The sequence below is a fragment of the Centrocercus urophasianus genome, unplaced genomic scaffold (assembly GCF_019232065.1).
Source record: "Centrocercus urophasianus isolate 14NV4802_14NV808 unplaced genomic scaffold, USGS_Curo_1.0 seq_16, whole genome shotgun sequence".
In the NCBI taxonomy this organism is placed as follows: domain Eukaryota; kingdom Metazoa; phylum Chordata; class Aves; order Galliformes; family Phasianidae; genus Centrocercus; species Centrocercus urophasianus.
Window position 1 is genome coordinate 38,107,199 of NW_024884711.1, and position 16,369 is coordinate 38,123,567.

The following is a 16,369-nucleotide window of genomic DNA, read 5'->3' on the forward strand; positions in this document are numbered from 1 at the left end:
CAGGTTCCTTGCACATCATCTTTGCTAATAGCAATGTAACAGTACAAGCATTCTTAAGCATCTTTTGCTTCTCCTCCCCAGTGAGATGTTTTGGTTGGAGAGAAGCTCCGTGTTTTCCCTGCGTTCGGTCACTCATTTCTGTTTTCCCTCTCAGCTTGGCTGCAAACCGCCAGAAGGTGCAAATATAGCTTTCACACCCAAGGGCAACACTTTGATCCCACCCACTTGATTTCCAGGCTCTTCGCCCAGCCTGGCACTGCTGCCATACTCTGCTCTGCCCTTCCCAGTGTGACTTGAAGGCAACAGAAGGCAGCAGGAGGGCTCTGGGTTCACTTTGTAAGAGGCCTTTTGTGCCCCCCAACGAAGGAACAGTGGAGTGCTGCATAGAAACGTGACTTGCCCTTCCTGCAGCTCTGATGCCTGGGAGCATGTTGTGATTATTTGTGAAATTCCTACTTAGAGAAACACAGTCAGAAGGAGCTATGAGTCCCCTGGCCAGCATCAGCAGTGTGACTCGGGTGGAATTTCTCAGCATTTATCACAGGTGTAATGCTCTCTGGGCTCTGCCTGCTGCTGCCAGCGCACACCTGGGGCTGTAAGGAATGGAAGGTGCACGAGGTCTCAGACATGTCTGCTGCCTGTCAGTGAAAAATGGAAATCTCCTGGGGGAGCAGCAGGAACAATTGAATTATTTTATGATGAGACAAAGTAAAACTCATTTAAAAGTTATTGCATAATGTCCGTAATTTATTTGCAGTGCTAGTCCCTGTAGAGTTAGTAAGACTATTATGCACTTAAAATTAAGTATGCACATAGGAGATGGTAACAGCAGAATCCAATGTTGCACTTCTGTTTTTCTTTTTAATCTCTCTGTGGCAAAATATCTTGTTATTTCAGAGATGGTAGAGGTTTAATGGCGTGTTCTCACATGCATTGTGAGCTTAGCCAAAAGTTTTTAACAGGGAGTCTCAGTTTCTGAGCACTAACAGGGCCCGAGCAGAAAACCTCCCCTAAATGCAGAGATGCTATGTGTAGTGCACTGCTGTGATATTTCTGTGGGGATGTGAGGAGGAAAGCACGTTGGGGGGGAGTTTTAACAGAATGGGAAACTGAGAAATTGCACCTTCTGGATCTTCGTGTGCTAAAATTCAGAGGAGATTAAGGGAAATAAATGGAGAAGGGAGCTAGAAGAATGTGCTAGTACTAACAGCAAGGAGGGAGGCACAGCTGCTGAAAGGACGGGAGAAGGAGCTGGTCAGAATTATGGATGTTGATTCATTTCCAGCAGTCACTTCAGTGACTATTTAATATATAGCTTTATTTTATATGATTTCTGAGCTTTACTATGTGCAGTTCCCACGAGGCATGGAATTCAGCAGCATTGCTGAGGCATGTTTTGAAGCAGAAAGGGAGCAAAGAGCAGTGGAATCTTCACAGAATTGAACAGCTCTGACATATACTTTTCCTGCCCCAGAGTGATTTTGTATTAAAATTGAATTATTTTTATACCAATCTCAAATTCAAATAAAGTGTTTGCTGCCTTTTTTCACACCATCTTTCTCACCTCTATACATGGCTGGAGTTTTTTTTTTAAATAGTCTATTTTTAAAAATCAAACCTACTTGACAAATGTTGGTAAATAATTGAAGAAGTCTCTGCTAGAGAAGATCCCATGGGTGAGATGATGACCAGTTCTCCTGAGAGCAGCTACCTGTTAGCAGAAAATCAGAGATGTCAGCTAAGAGCTCATTGTAAGGCATTTTCTATTTCTGAACTTCTACAGATTTTACAGAACAGAGTTATATATAAAAAGGCAGAGATAGAGGCATTAATTAACAACTGCTTCTTGCAACATTTGGTTTTTTTTCTCGACGTGCACAGAGTTATTTTTAAACCACTTGCTGCATACTCCAAAATACGTCTGCTTTGACTTGTTGGAGCGGCTGTTCAGGAGGGGCATATGCAGACGTGTCTGTTATGGGGCAGCGTGACTTTAGGCATACATGTACACCTTACAGTGAAGATCCTGAGGTTCTGCTGCCCCACATCTATATCTGTGGTGGGACAGCTGGATACTGCAGCTTCAGTGCTTTTGTTGTGGTGCTGGCGGTGGCCTTGCTGCTTTTCAGCTGTCATGGGCAACATGCGTACATGTGCACATGCATGCCTGTAACACTCCATAGGCAGAAGAGAGCAATAAAGTAAAATTGGAAAAGAGCTCTGAAATTGCTGGGAACTTGGGATGTATTTCTTGCGTGTGAGAAGCTGTTCACACTGCTGTGCTGTGCCTCAGGGCTCGGCCCTGCCCCATCCATCAAGGCTGAGAAACTCCCCAGCACTGCAGATGAATCTCTATTCACTGTTCCTGCCTTGACCTCGACAGTCCCAGCTTTTATGGATAACTTCTAGAGCAAAGAAATAGTACAAAAAGAAGAGAAAATCTTTTTCCATCTTCTTTTATGTGTAGGGGCTTGAAATTGCCAAAGCTTTGCTCTTCCCCAAGGGACCTTTAGCAGAGTTCTCTCTGTGTCTCATCCCTCCCTCCCCATACTGAGCTCTGCAGTGTTTCACATATAAAAAGGTATCAGAACAGCGCAGAAAAGATCTCTCACGACAGCTCTTAACTGACTGCAGTTTTGTGATCACTTCAACTGGATCCAGTTCTCTACACACCTCGCTATGCCTTCCTGTGCACCCTCTTGTATCAACATTTCTTTTATGAGATTATTTTTTTTATATATCTCAGGGATTTTTTCTTTATAATGTGGCATTTGGTGGAAAGAGAGGGGTAAGAACTGCTTGCTTGGTGGAAGAAGAGATTTAGATCAACTCTGTGGGATATGAAAATTCGGGAGAGTGGGAAGTTTTTCATGATTCTGCTATGGCTTTTGAGGCATCTCACTTGGGATACAGAAATGCCTATTTGTTACCAGAAATCTCTTCCCCGTCTACTGGCTGAGCTGATAGACCATTTTAGGACTTCACAGTCTCTTTCTACTGTTAGATGAGCAATCTCCTTCCAGACCATCATGCTTCTCCAGGAGAGCTGCCATAGCTGTTCCTTCAGTGGGAAAATGAGTTATCTAAGAAGGGAAGAGAGCAGACCAGAGTGTCACTGTCAGTAAGGGTCTGACCTCAACAGTAATAGCATTTTTCATTTAAGGGTTTTTTTGTTGTTGTTACTAAAATGTTTATCAAACATTGTCCATCGAAAATGATCAAAAGATTGCTAAGGCAGATTTCAGTCCAAGTTGTGGTTATGGGCTCTTTAGGGATGACTTTGGTTTCAACCATTACCCACTCATGGAATGTGGTTGCTCACTCAGCTCACATGCTTTTGTTTCTGTGCCCTGACATTTATGATGTTCTTGTGGAAAATCAATGCTTTAGATCCCTTTTGTTGGGAATAATTTTGTGCTTGGAATTCCATTTACAAAAGTCTATCAAAATAAATATAAGGCACCAATTACATTGGAAGAATTTAGTCTTTAAGAAAATGTTTGTAGCCATCTTTTTTTCATTACTTTCCAAGCTGTAAGTTTTGCCAAAAATTAAATGTTGGGCCTCAGGATGTTTTAGAGGATATAAGCTCCATCTGTTCCAAAAATAGCATTAATCTCTGTGACCATCAGCCGTTCCCTTTAGAAATAAATATCAGTGGAAAGCAAATAAACGCAACCATCTACTATCCGTATTATTTTCACGTGTATTTTACAGAGTTCGTTTAGTAGAAAGAGGATCTCCGCATAGTCTGCCCCTCATGGAGTCAGGAAAAGTAAGTACTGAGAGAAGATTCGAACATCTCCTTTATAGTAAATGATTTCAGTGCATTTCCATGTCTGTTCATTTTTCAAGCAAACACAGCGCTCCAAAAGTCTTTATCAGCTGTGCAGCCAAAGGCCTTTGCTGCTGGAGTGCCAGCGGCAGCGCCTGCTTCATTGCTCAGAAGCTGCATCTCATCCTACAGATGTGGCACACGTGTGCCTTTAGCGAAGTCTCAGCGTCGACGTTTTACCTGTAGACTTCTATCCATCGGTAGAGGGGTGCAGCACCCCAGGGGAGACAGGCCAGGGGGCCCAGCAGACACTGGTGCCATGCTCAGCTCTGTGTAGGACACAGCGCCCGGCCACATGCCAGCGGCTGAGGTGTGCTGCCAAGCGTGCCCTGCCTATGTGAGGCGGAGGGGACGGAGCCGCTACACTCAGCCGCTGAGGCAGCCCGCTCACAGGCTGCCCTTGGCCCTCTCTGTGCTCGTCTAAAGCAGTCTGATTATATCTTTGAGAACGTTCATTTCAGAGGATGCTCCCTGTGCTATTTTAGGTTTTAGCATCTCTCCACCTCTGCAGTGTTTGAATGCCAGCCTGTTACATGGAGTCACTGGCAAGGATCTTGTTCTTAAGAGACTATGTGCTGCCTACAGGGCTTCCTCTTTGCTTCAGAGCAAGCTTTCATGTGAATAGGGTGGGTTTTTTCCATTCTGGTATGTACTGTCAAAGAGATTTGGGGCTGTTTGATATGATTTTTGGAGTTTTTGGGGTTTTTTTTTGCTGTTCATGTTGTAGATCAATATTTGACTTTTGACAAGTTTTTATTGATGGAGCAGCTTTCACAAAGATAAGAGGTTTTACTTTAACATTTCCCAAATATCTAGATTTGTTACATCAATTGACTATTTCAATTTTTTATTCAGTATGTCTACTTCTGATTTTTAAGGATGCCTTCAGATTTACTGTGAAGGCAATTTTGGGGAAGAATATTCAGCTGATGATTGGGTAAGTACCTCCTTTCTCATTCTTCATGTGTTCTTTCAATAGATCCTGCCTGGAGTACGTATCATTATCGCTAATCCAGAAACTAAGGGACCCTTAGGAGATTCTCATCTTGGTGAGGTGAGTCATGAAAACTTCACCTTTGCATACTTGGAACTGAATCTCAGGGGAAAAGCTATCAAAATATTTGCCAGTGGTTTCCTATCATGCATCTTATTAAATGCTAGGTTAAAAAACTTAAATGATGCAGACCTCAATTGTGTATGAAGTGCGTGGTGTGATATTTGTATCTTTATTAAAAATGTTATTGGCATACTTAATAAATGCTAATAATAGCTCAAGTCTATGAAATAATTTGAAAACAATCTGCTTTCTCTAATTACATTTTCTACTTGATGCTTGAGTAATTCCAATGAAAACTTTAATGAAAAAAATAAGTGTATTGATTAGTCTAATTTCAGCTAGAGAAGTTTCAGTGTTTTCCTCTTTATAGTCATTGCGCTTCAGTGCACTGAAGCACTCTCATTAGCTGAGTTGAGCAAGGCTATGTGTTTTTCTGATTTATTTTTAAGTTTATAGAGAAAAAACTTCAAATGTTATTTTCAAAGAGCAATTAAAAGATCTAATTAACAAAATGAGGGATTTGCGTAGTCATAATTAAGATTGCAATCTGATTTGTGAGATTCATTTTTAAGATTTCATCACTATGAAAGTGTGAATATTCCATGATGTCTTGAGTTAGCTGAAATGAACCCTTTTCCACATGTGAAGGTCCCTGGCCTCTCCCTCTAAAATTATGCAAACTCCATTTCAAATGTTGTAGCCTTTCCCACTACACTGGTGCTGTGGGAGGTATCTGTCTGTTTTGTGTTCACTGACAATGTCCAGCTGGATCAAATACACTGAACCAGGCTCAGGGGGCTATGGAAGAGCAGTATGTCTACAGCAGCATCTGAGAATTGCCACAGCCCAGGCAGAGCTCAGAGCAATGACAGTTGCAGGAGTCTGTGCAAGTCTGAGGCTGACCTGGGGCTGGAAAGCTGCAGGGAGAGCGTCCCCACAACATGACTCCTGCATTCCCATGGGCTAGCACAGATTAGCTCTGCGCTTTGACTTCAGCGAGGTCAGATTTGGGTCTTGATTCGTGCATGCAAGTGGGTCAGGAACAGTGTTAAAAGGCATTATTTCTGGTTACATGTATTATCTAGCTATGACTGAAAATATTTGCATTAAGAATTTTCAATAATGCTTCATTCTGGAAAGCTGCTTTAATTAATACCAGTATAATTGCTTTTAACTTAGATATGGGTTCACAGCACTCACAATGCCAGTGGGTACTTTACCATATATGGAGATGAATCTTTGCAATCAGATCATTTTAATTCAAGACTCAGCTTTGGAGACACACAAACTATTTGGGCTCGGACTGGCTATCTGGGGTTCCTGCGAAGAACAGAGCTTACAGATGCAAATGGAGGTAAGGGGTTTCTCCTTGTCTGCCGTGGGTCTGTGTGTATAATTTAGATTATGATGGTTGTGTCTCCTGGCCTGTGTTATCTAGCTGGTTCTGTCAGTGAAGCTACTAGAACTGCAAAAAAAAAACATTTCAAGACAATCCAAAAATAAAACAAAGACCAGGATTACACAGTTTGATAATGACAGGAGAATGGCTTTAAACTAGAAAAGGGAAAATTAGGTTAGACGTTAGGAAGAAATTCTCTGCTCAGAAGGTGGTGAAGCAGTGGAACAGGTTGCCCAGAGGAATGCTTCATCCTTTGAGGTAATTCAAGGCCGGACTGGATGGGACCCTGGGCAGCCTGATCTGATGGGTAGCAACAAGCCCATGATGGGACTGGATGATCTTTAAGATCCCTTTCAGCCCAAGCCATTCTATGATTCTATGATTCTGTGATTTGTAATTACCACCATGCAACTCTCTGAGTTGTTATGAAAAGAACCAGTTGTCTGCTTTTAAGACTATTAGCAAATATAATTTCCTTTAAGGATGATGTGCAAGCGTTTATTATCAGCCTGATATCTTTTAAAAAGCCTAATTTCAGCCTCATTTATTTCTTTAGTCAATAAAAATTCATATTACAAGAGGATTACTCTTCAGAACTTGTATTTGTCTTAATGAGATATTTGCTATCTAACATGCTGCACATATTTCTAATTGATGAAGACTACTGTAGTACAACATAAGGCATCAGTACTGACCTTCTCAAGGCTGCTGGAACAACATATTCCATGCTGTTTAGGGTCAAGTCTTTGAAAACAAAGAGAGAAAAACAAGGAGTCTGTTGTCTGTTTAGAAATTTGCCTTGAAAAAAAAATTTTTTTTTTTTTGTTACATCCACCTTAAGGACAAAGGAAATTGTCCTACTGTTCTTGGGTAAAGACTTATATCTTCTTCAGATGTGAATAGTGGTTCTGCATTCCTTTCTTCTGCCTTCTGCTACATTTCAGTGATGAAGAATGCTTATTAGTTTGAAAATCAGTTGGAGGGATCAGAAATTCAAGGATAATTTCTGCTATATGTATTTTCCTTGTTTATTAATGTGATTGTTTTTGTGATTTGATGCTCTGGAGAGCAGTCATTAATTCTTTTTCCCTTACAACCAGAACGCCACGATGCACTTTATGTTGTGGGTGCATTAGATGAAGCCATGGAGTTACGAGGGATGAGATATCATCCAATCGATATTGAGACCTCTGTAATTAGAGCACACAAGAGCATCACTGAATGGTAAGGGTTATGTAACGCTATGGCTCTTATATAAAGCTGGAATATCTATATTATCTGGGGTTTTTCTTGGATATTGCAATTGGTGCAGGAAATGATCTGTCGGGACGGTCGCAGGATTTAGTACCGGTGGTAAATGTGCCTTTAGGATGAAACTTTTCATGAACAAATGTAATCAGGAAGGATTGTTTTCCGTTAAGATCGTTCGATGCATTTCTTTTCTTTGGTGTGTTTTGAAATATGAGTGAAAGATTAAACTTTCAGTTTGAGAGAAGCAAACAGCTCTCAGGTAGGTCAGTGGATGTTTTCTGCTCTAACCAGGAAAAAAAGCTTGGTGTGAACTCAAGCTTTATGAGTGCTCTTATTAGAAGGAGTAAGCAAGCGGGCATTTAAAATAAATGAACACACTAATAAACGTTATTAGTGAACGCGCTGTTACTTTTGAATTGGTCATTAATAAATCAAGCAGTGATCAAATCAAGGTCACAATGGAAATTGAAGCAGTAAATCAATGAGTTAATAATGATGTTGTCTTAATCAATGTATCACATCGTCAAATGCACACAGCAGGTAATGATTTCACTAGGCCGACTTGAGGCCAAATTGCTTTTCATTATTTTTGCATCAGAAGACTGAATCAGGTCGTTGTTTCGGTTTGATCTAACTTCAGCTCAGCCCTTCTTCTTTTAACCAAATCAACAATCTCAGCAGTTAAAGCAAGTCAGCTAGTACAGGATGTGACTCTCCATTTTTGTTTTCAGGCTATAGAGTATGGCCTGAAGCAGTAAAGAAGCATAGCAACCATACTGGTTTCTTCAGTGACAATTAGCCGCCTTTTTCTCAAACATCTGTTATGAAACAGTTAATTGCTTGGTTGATTGTATCTGGGGTTTTACCTGATTGCAGTCTTCCTGCAACGTAATCATCACCATGCTGTGCTGTGCTGACAAAGGTAGAGGATTCTGGGTTCTCGTAGAGATCAGTACAAACCCACAGAGGATGTCATGAACTGCTCCTTTCATATGTGCTGTATTCTTATCAACAGTGGATGGAAAACTATTCAGGGAAACTCTGTTGTAGATGGCCACAAATTCAAAATCTGTGTGTTCAGGTATACCTGCTGTCAGAAACGTGTCCTCCTGGGGCAGTGAAAGAAGCAGCCATATCATACTGCAGAAGTGATCATTATTGATTCCAGTGGCAAGAAAGGCTTAAGTTGTATTCCTTTTGTCAATACTACTGAAAGCTCTTTGTGAATCTCTTTCCATCCTTCCCTTCTATTACCACGGAAATCTTGAATGGTATAGGGACAGCTCAGGAAGGGTTGGTGTAGGCTGGGAAAATCAAAGAAAGACTGTTAGATTTCTTCAAGAAGGTAGAAGTACATGAAAATAATTCTTAGACCACAAGCAAAATTTCAGAAAGCATTAGTGATGCTATTACTACCTTCTGCTCAAAGGCAAACTCTGATAGTTGTTAGGTTGTTTTTTCCTCAAGGAAGAGAAATTGGAGGTGAGCTGGATATTTTTGTGAAGCGGTCCTTCAGAAAAACAGGTGTTTAAAGAGAGAAGTTGCCAGTATGGAGTTTTCTTTCATAGTCTGACCCTGACCTTCACTTTTCTCACTCAGCTTTTCTTTCAGCTTCTCCTCTTGTCTTTGGGGAGCACCCCTTGACAAAAGTCTTTCTTTGTATATATGCTTTTGTTTGGGTTGGGACATGAGCATTTGGTTTTGTTAGAGACCGTTGTTCTTTCAGTTACAGCGACACATTAAGAATTGAACTGCATTGATACCTATTGCAAACAAAAGGCACTGGGCAGGCCAGCCAACAAATAATAAAAATAGCCCCAGCTTCAAAGAAGTGTGCTCCTTGCATAACATGTAACGCTGCTGAGGAAAGCACGGACTGTTGACTGACACACGAACTTGCTGTGCAACTTCTGTTACTGAGGATCTGATTGAAAGATCATTTAACGTTATTCTGTTTTCTTAAGAGATTTTAATAGCACAGCCTATGCCTTCGGACCTCCTTTGTCTCAGTCCTTTTCTATTGTGATGTATAACTGCACCAAGCAGTGTAAATCCATCTCAGCTGGTGGAAACATAAAGGACAATATTTCTTTGTGTCTGCAGCGGTCATCACTGAGTTGGAGTCAAGACAAGAGAAATAAGTTTTAAATTGATACCTTCTTAGGAGTGTCAGTGATCCTTGGAATTAAAAGCAGCTTCATGAAGGTTTTTGGAATCAGTCTTTTGAACTCTAGACAAACTGACTTCTCCATAGCTGTGTTTTAGGGACCTGCTGCTGAATCTTTCCATTAATTGCTTTCCCAAGAAACAAGTAACAGTTGGCTTAAAGCATGGTTTCAACTGCTTTCTAGTATTTTAATTAAACCTCCCAAGCTTTTTTTGTTAAAACATACGTAATATTAACTCAGATGCTTGTGTAGCTTACTAGAGCTTGTGTGAAAACACAGTTACAAATTAAAATTCATTTAATAGCACCACTGAGTCAAAAACAACCTTACTTTGAATGCCCATTAGTTTTCCAGATCAATAAGCACATAGGTACATAAAAATTCAATCAAACTGTACTTCAGCAGGATCTGAAAATGAAATATGTATTTTTAATAAGTATTCTAAACCTAAAATCTATTCTTCTAAGTGTCAACTTAGAACACGTTTTCGTAGCTAACTTTCAGGCAAAGTAAGATGTGTTTCCAACATACAAGGATATTCAGAATTTTAATAGACCAAAACAGTGCACTTCAGACTGACTTCAGTCAAGGATTGACCTTAGCATAAGTAGCTCTCTTGAATTTACCTTAGATACAGAATATATTCTTACTTTCAGGTGCTTACACTCAAGACAGTTCTGGAAAATTATCCTCTGATTTTTTAAGGTAAAGGAGGATAGAGCACAGAATTTGTTATTTGAGTTAAAGTGTAAATTCTAATTATTTTTGCTACAGAAAAAGGTAGAGCAAGAAATAACCACTGTTGATATCTTAAACATGTGCCTGAATAAGTCTGCACTTCGTGGATCCTCAGTCCTGCTGACCTCCTGTAAGACTTCAGGTGCTTTGGAGAAATTTGAGAAAAGGGGAAAGGGAAGGAGGGAAGAACACACCAGGCTTTTGTACCTTCCCGGCCACCATGGTGGAAGGACAAAGCAAAGTTGCCCAGTAGCAGAGAACAGAATTTACCTGTTCTACCAGCCAAAATACTGGGGTCATACAAAGTTCTTTCAGTTAAGAAGAGACATTGATGGTAACGATATTTCTTCCACCATCTCACCTGTTGATAAGGGTTGTAAAAACTCCTGTCCCTTTAAGCCCCCCAGAAATAAAACATGACTGATATAAAGCAGATGGTTTCTGCGTAACCCAATTGATCCAGAAGAAGCTGAGCTCTTCTGTACTGAGCTGTGACCAGCCTGGCAGACCAGCAGCCCAGTGCAGAAGGCCCGTCCCACGCTGGCACAGCACCCAGCAAAAGCCCCTTCTTAGGCAAAGTTTATCTTCTCTGCAGAGCTGTTTTCCTTACGGCCTTGTATCCCTGTCTTCTCTCTTAACCTCCTTTGCTCCTCCGGGCTGTGCTTCAGAAAAACCCAGTGAAAACTTCCACCCACACACTGCCTGCCTTCGTGAGCACGGCAGTGATGTGGCAGCCTGCTGGCTTCAGAGGGGGCTGTGCTGCTTCCTGCTGTCCACATACGCAGCAGGCGAGGATGAGACTCAAGATTCTGCAAGGTGTAGCCCACATCTTAATGTTGCAGTGATGTCAAAGAGCAAGCTCATCGGACTGGTTTTCTGCCCTGCCCGTAAGCACCTTCTCTCTTGTCACTTAGATTCTGTGCTCAGGCCTGAGCACTCAGAAGGAGACATCACAGCTAAAACAAGCAGTAAATAAGGTGGAAAAAAAAACAAAATAACGAAACAAAAAAAAAAACCCTAATGCTTCTTTTTCTTTGATTCCAGTGCGGTGTTTACCTGGACAAATTTATTGGTCGTTGTAGTTGAGCTGGATGGATCGGAGCAAGAAGCTTTGGACCTGGTTCCTTTGGTCACCAACGTGGTCCTGGAGGAGCACTACCTGATTGTAGGGGTGGTGGTGGTGGTGGACATTGGTGTAATTCCTATCAACTCCCGTGGAGAGAAACAACGTATGCACCTACGAGATGGATTTTTGGCAGACCAGCTAGATCCCATCTATGTGGCCTACAACATGTAGTCTTGTACCTTAAAGCTTCCATGGACTTTACTATAGATGTATAAAATTTTTTGGTGTCCACAAAAAAAAAAAGTGCAGATAAGATGCTGACACTCATCAGAATAAAACTGTTTCTATTATGACTTTTCAAAGCAGTCACGATTGGAAGGAAATGAAATGTGAAATTTTTTCTTTACCGCTAAATTTTAGAGAAGAAGGACTCTGGGGTAAGGCCCTTCGGTTTGGTGGAAAAGCCCATTGAAAACTCTTTCTTTTTTTTTTTTTTTTTTTTTTTGCTTATTGGACAATACTGCTTTCTGAGTAAATGTGGCTTTGTGTTTGACATTAAGTAAGCTGAAGTAGATTTTTTTTCATTCTGCCCTCCGAATGGATTCTTTTAAACCAATTTGCAGACTAATACAAAGAGTCGTTTTCTTCATTTGTTTTAATGTGTCATAAAAAGCTGATGAACACAGACCTGTTGCTAACTTAAGCCATTTTAGGTCCCACATCTTAGGAAACTATGTAGTGGTACGAGGAGAATACCCAAAGCAGCACCTTTCCATTAGAAATCTAGCAGCTTTCTGGCAGAGGTGCCGAAAGCACGAAGGCCAAAGCGCCTTGGCAGTTAGCGTTAGAGTGGAAGAAATTTATAAATAAGGTGTATTTCGGCAACGAACTTGCAAATATCTTTGTACTAAACGAAAAAGATAAAATAAGTTAACTACTTCTTCTGTAATTATGTACAAAACGTTTAATTTATTTTGATCTCTTTAGAAGTATAAAAGAGAAAAAACATTCAAGAATATTAAACTCTTGAAATGTTTGCTAATATAAAAACAAAGTGTTGTATTATCTTGAGTGGATAGTATCACATCAAATATATATATATGAAATATAAATTCACTAATGACAAAAAGATTTTAAAGTTTAAAATGCAGTACTTGTCACTTGCATGGTGTCTCCCACTGTAGATAATCAAATGTTACTCACAAATTTTTTGAACAAAGCAATCCTGGATTGCTAGAGTATCCCTGTCTAAAAGAATCCTCTAGATACCAGCAAGTGGAATTATTGCTGCCTTTGAGGCAGTGAATGAATTTAAAACTAAAAATGCACTACAAGAATTTTTTTTTCTTTGCCATGGAGGCAACAATAAATATTCGTGCTGGCATGTGCATACACTTGTTAGACTTAGAAAAGGCAGGTTGAGGAGTAGCACTGTTGTCTAGCTGCAGAACTTTGTTGCACAATTTTTTCATTGTTTTAGTTGGTGTTTTTATTGCTATAATGAAACGTTTTGGGGTTATTTGCACAGAGTTATCAGTTTGCCTCTCAGCTAGGACACATAGCTCGGTGGCCAAGGCATCCAGTTTACATTTACATGAAATGATTGTTTCAATGGTCTTTAATTTATTCCTAACGGAGAGGAGCGTACAGTCACTACAGCCAAGCCAACACGAATCGTGCATCTGCTAACTAGTCCCTAAGCCAATTAAAACATCAGAGGAACCGAAATGCCTGTTCAAAGAGCGGAGTCCCGGGGTCTCTGACCTGAGGTCATCCGTCAGTGGGCAAAGAGTAGGAAAACATGCATCACAGCTGCCTTCATTTTACTACGTTTGGATAAAGGAGAGGTTTGATTGCCCAGTTCTGTTGTCTTCCCTGCACTCCACAACCCTTTTTTAAAAACTTTCCCGTTCCTGTGGTTGTACCTGAATTGACCTGTTTGTGATCGAGAGTGGGATTTACCAGCTGCAGTCCAAGAGTGCTTTTCTCATTGTCCAAAATGACGTCCGTGTGCTGGCTCTCATTACCGGATATGCATGACTAAGATTGTTGCAGGGCAAATGTCACCACGTTTCTGTCACCTCTGAGGGGCGTACGTACTTGGTCTGCCTCTGCAGAACGCTGGACAAGAGATGGACCCTGCTAACAATAGTTTTGTTTGGCTTCTGAGTCTCAATGCTGGGCGTTTGAAATCTCATTAAAAGGTAGGGACGTTTCGGTCTGCATGTACAGTACAGAGCATCTTACCATGTCTGACTCGTTTTATTTCAGACCATCTATTCAGACACCACTGTCTGTGAATGGCTCTATTCATGCTCTGAAGACCCATCCTCTATTTTGCCAAATTCATTTTCTGCTCCCTTTAAAAAGAATAAAGTCTGTTCCTAATGGCAAGTCGCCGTAAGGTTTCAGACGAGATGTCGATTGACTACAGACATAATTGCAGTGTGCAAACTAACTTGTGAAGTCCTGCTACCGCTGATCTCAGTACTGCAAAACAAATTTAGCTGTCATTTAAGGCATCACTTTAACCCTCACAAAGTCAACTTTGCATTAGTAGAGGAGAAAAAAAAAAAAAAGAACTGCAATGCAGTTGTGAAGCGCAGTTAATAACAGCTCTCTTCTGCAACCTGTCATCTGTGGTTGTTAAATTCTGAGTACAGAGAAATGAGAAACCGAGTTTCTGGTTTTGTTGTGCAAGCAAAAGGCAGGAAACATTTAAGCACCATCAGACCGAGCAATAAAGAAGGATTGTTCTGTATTAGAAATTGTACTGTAGATAAACCATTCATGAGAATGTATAAAATGTTTGTCTTGTGACCTTGTGCTTTTGAAGTCAGACAAAACCATGTAATCAACTTGATGCACATGCACAAAACAGAGGGTACACAATGAACATTGAAACACAAAACTAATCAAACAGGAGCAGATTCCTCATGGTGCTTGTTTATTATATATATTTAATCCTGCTTGACACTTTACCCAAGGGAAGACTGTCCCTTTTATCAGTTGAATGTTAGCAGCGTTATTTCATAGAGTGTGGTGACTGGTTAGAGAAATTCATGTAACTCAGCCAATCACAGTTTCAAACAAAAATTTTTATGTGCAAAGGACAGCAACCTTCTTGTATGTTAAACCACCAGTACGCTTTGTACATCTGTGATAACGCCTGTTTTATATTCAAATGAACAAATAAAAGCTTTTATTTTTGTTGCTCTGAAAATATCAGTTTCTTAATTAGTCATCTAAAACTGAGCTTCCCAGAGCGGCGTGAGCTCGGTGGAGGAACACTTGAGAGCTATACTGTAATTTTATTTTGTTTACCTCTCTTGTTGCATAATTTATTAGTACAAATCATTATACTTTTAACAATGTTTAAATACTGGTGTGGGCATTTATTGCTGAAAGACTTTCATATGGCAACAAATGTTTTTGTGAAATGTTTTTTTAATTCTTTTTAATATATTCAAATATACTGTTCACATTTTTGCTGAAAGTGTAAAGATTATTGTAAGCTTGGTAACATTTTGTGAGAAGCAATAACAAGCATTAGTACTGTAAAACTCCTCAGATTTGTCACATCACTTTTGTCGCAAGGTCTTGCTGCCGGCACAGCGCGGATCAGACACTTCAGTCACTGAGCAGGGGCTGCATCTCTGCCAGAGCTTTCAGCCAGTGCAAATACCCAGCAGCTGTTTGTCATACGTGGGCTCCAACATCTCTGTCAGCTTTGGCTGGGCAGACACAAGCATGGAGAACTGTGATCCGCTGATTTCCATTGGCCCTTTCCAAAAATAACATGATTTGGGGGCTCCTCTGCTTTATAGCTTCCAACAGGTTTGGATCTACCCTCACTTTGAAAATGACATTTCAGAGGGTGAGATTCGGAGTCCCTGTTCCTCAGCTTGCTTTTCTGAAAAGCTGAAGGTACTGAATGTAATTTCCAGTGGCCCAATTTTGGGTCGCTCAGGAGAATCACAGAACCTTTAGAGTTGGAAGGGACTCTGAAGGCCATCTAGTCCAACTCCCCTGCAGTGAACAGGGACACCGCAGCTAGATCAGGTTGCCCAGGGCCTGATCCAGCCTGGCTTTGAAAGTCTCCAAGGATGGGGCATCAACCACATCTCTGGGCAGCCTGTTCCAGTGCCTCACCACCCTCACTGGGAAAGATTTTTTTCCTTATATCCAAAGCTCTACAGGTCACAAGAATAAATGCAGACTCACCCCACTCCTAGCTCCACAACGGAAGATGGCAGCGAGGGGCTGAGCTGGGGTTACCCTCATGAGGACGGTATGGGAGGAGCATGGGGCCGAGCAGTGGGGCTCATCCACTGTGCCCATACAGGTCCCACACACCCATAGCAGCAGCGGGAGGGCGAGGGCAGGATGGGGGTAAGAGGAGGATGGCAGGGCAGCTTGTGTTTCCAGAACCCATTTTAGAGAGAGTTTTAGTTAAAAAAGAAAAGTTTTGTTGTTTTGTTTTGTTTTTTTAAATGGTGATTAGGATTTTTAAAGGGTCCAAATGTTTTGAGTATGCATTTTAAAAATCATTTTGGGAAATGGTACTGTAATACTTAAAAGCAGGTAGAGAGTCTCAACAACAAAAATACGTAGTAGGGTTATGAAAATAGAACAGTGTAACTCATATTAAGTTAACATGTGCCTTGCCAGTGAATTGCATCCCATTATATAGCCCTTCTCCCAGTGCACATTATCATCTCTCCTAGTTACTCCCTGGTTCAGCAGCCCAGGCGCACAATCTTCTTGACACAGCTACTAAGGAGTATTTCCATACTAGGTCTATCACCAACCTGTTGTTGTTAAGGACATCTTGTATTCTTTCTGGAGGTAGAAG

At 40.8% G+C, this 16,369-nt stretch overlaps 1 protein-coding gene across 6 annotated transcripts in view; it reads left to right on the top strand.

Moving 5' to 3' along the window:
* The window catches only part of DIP2C (disco interacting protein 2 homolog C), a 290,929-nt gene extending 275,933 nt beyond the window's left edge, over nt 1–14,996 (top strand). For all 6 annotated transcript variants that reach the window (XM_042817356.1, XM_042817357.1, XM_042817358.1 and 3 more), the window contains 5 exons: nt 3,718–3,775; nt 4,815–4,889; nt 6,072–6,246; nt 7,392–7,515; nt 11,493–14,996. In XM_042817356.1, coding sequence (XP_042673290.1) covers nt 3,718–3,775; nt 4,815–4,889; nt 6,072–6,246; nt 7,392–7,515; nt 11,493–11,745 — 685 coding nt within the window. In that variant the 3' untranslated portion in view covers nt 11,746–14,996. The remainder of the gene's footprint in view (nt 1–3,717; nt 3,776–4,814; nt 4,890–6,071; nt 6,247–7,391; nt 7,516–11,492) is intronic.
* Nucleotides 14,997–16,369: the final 1,373 nt, after the last annotated feature.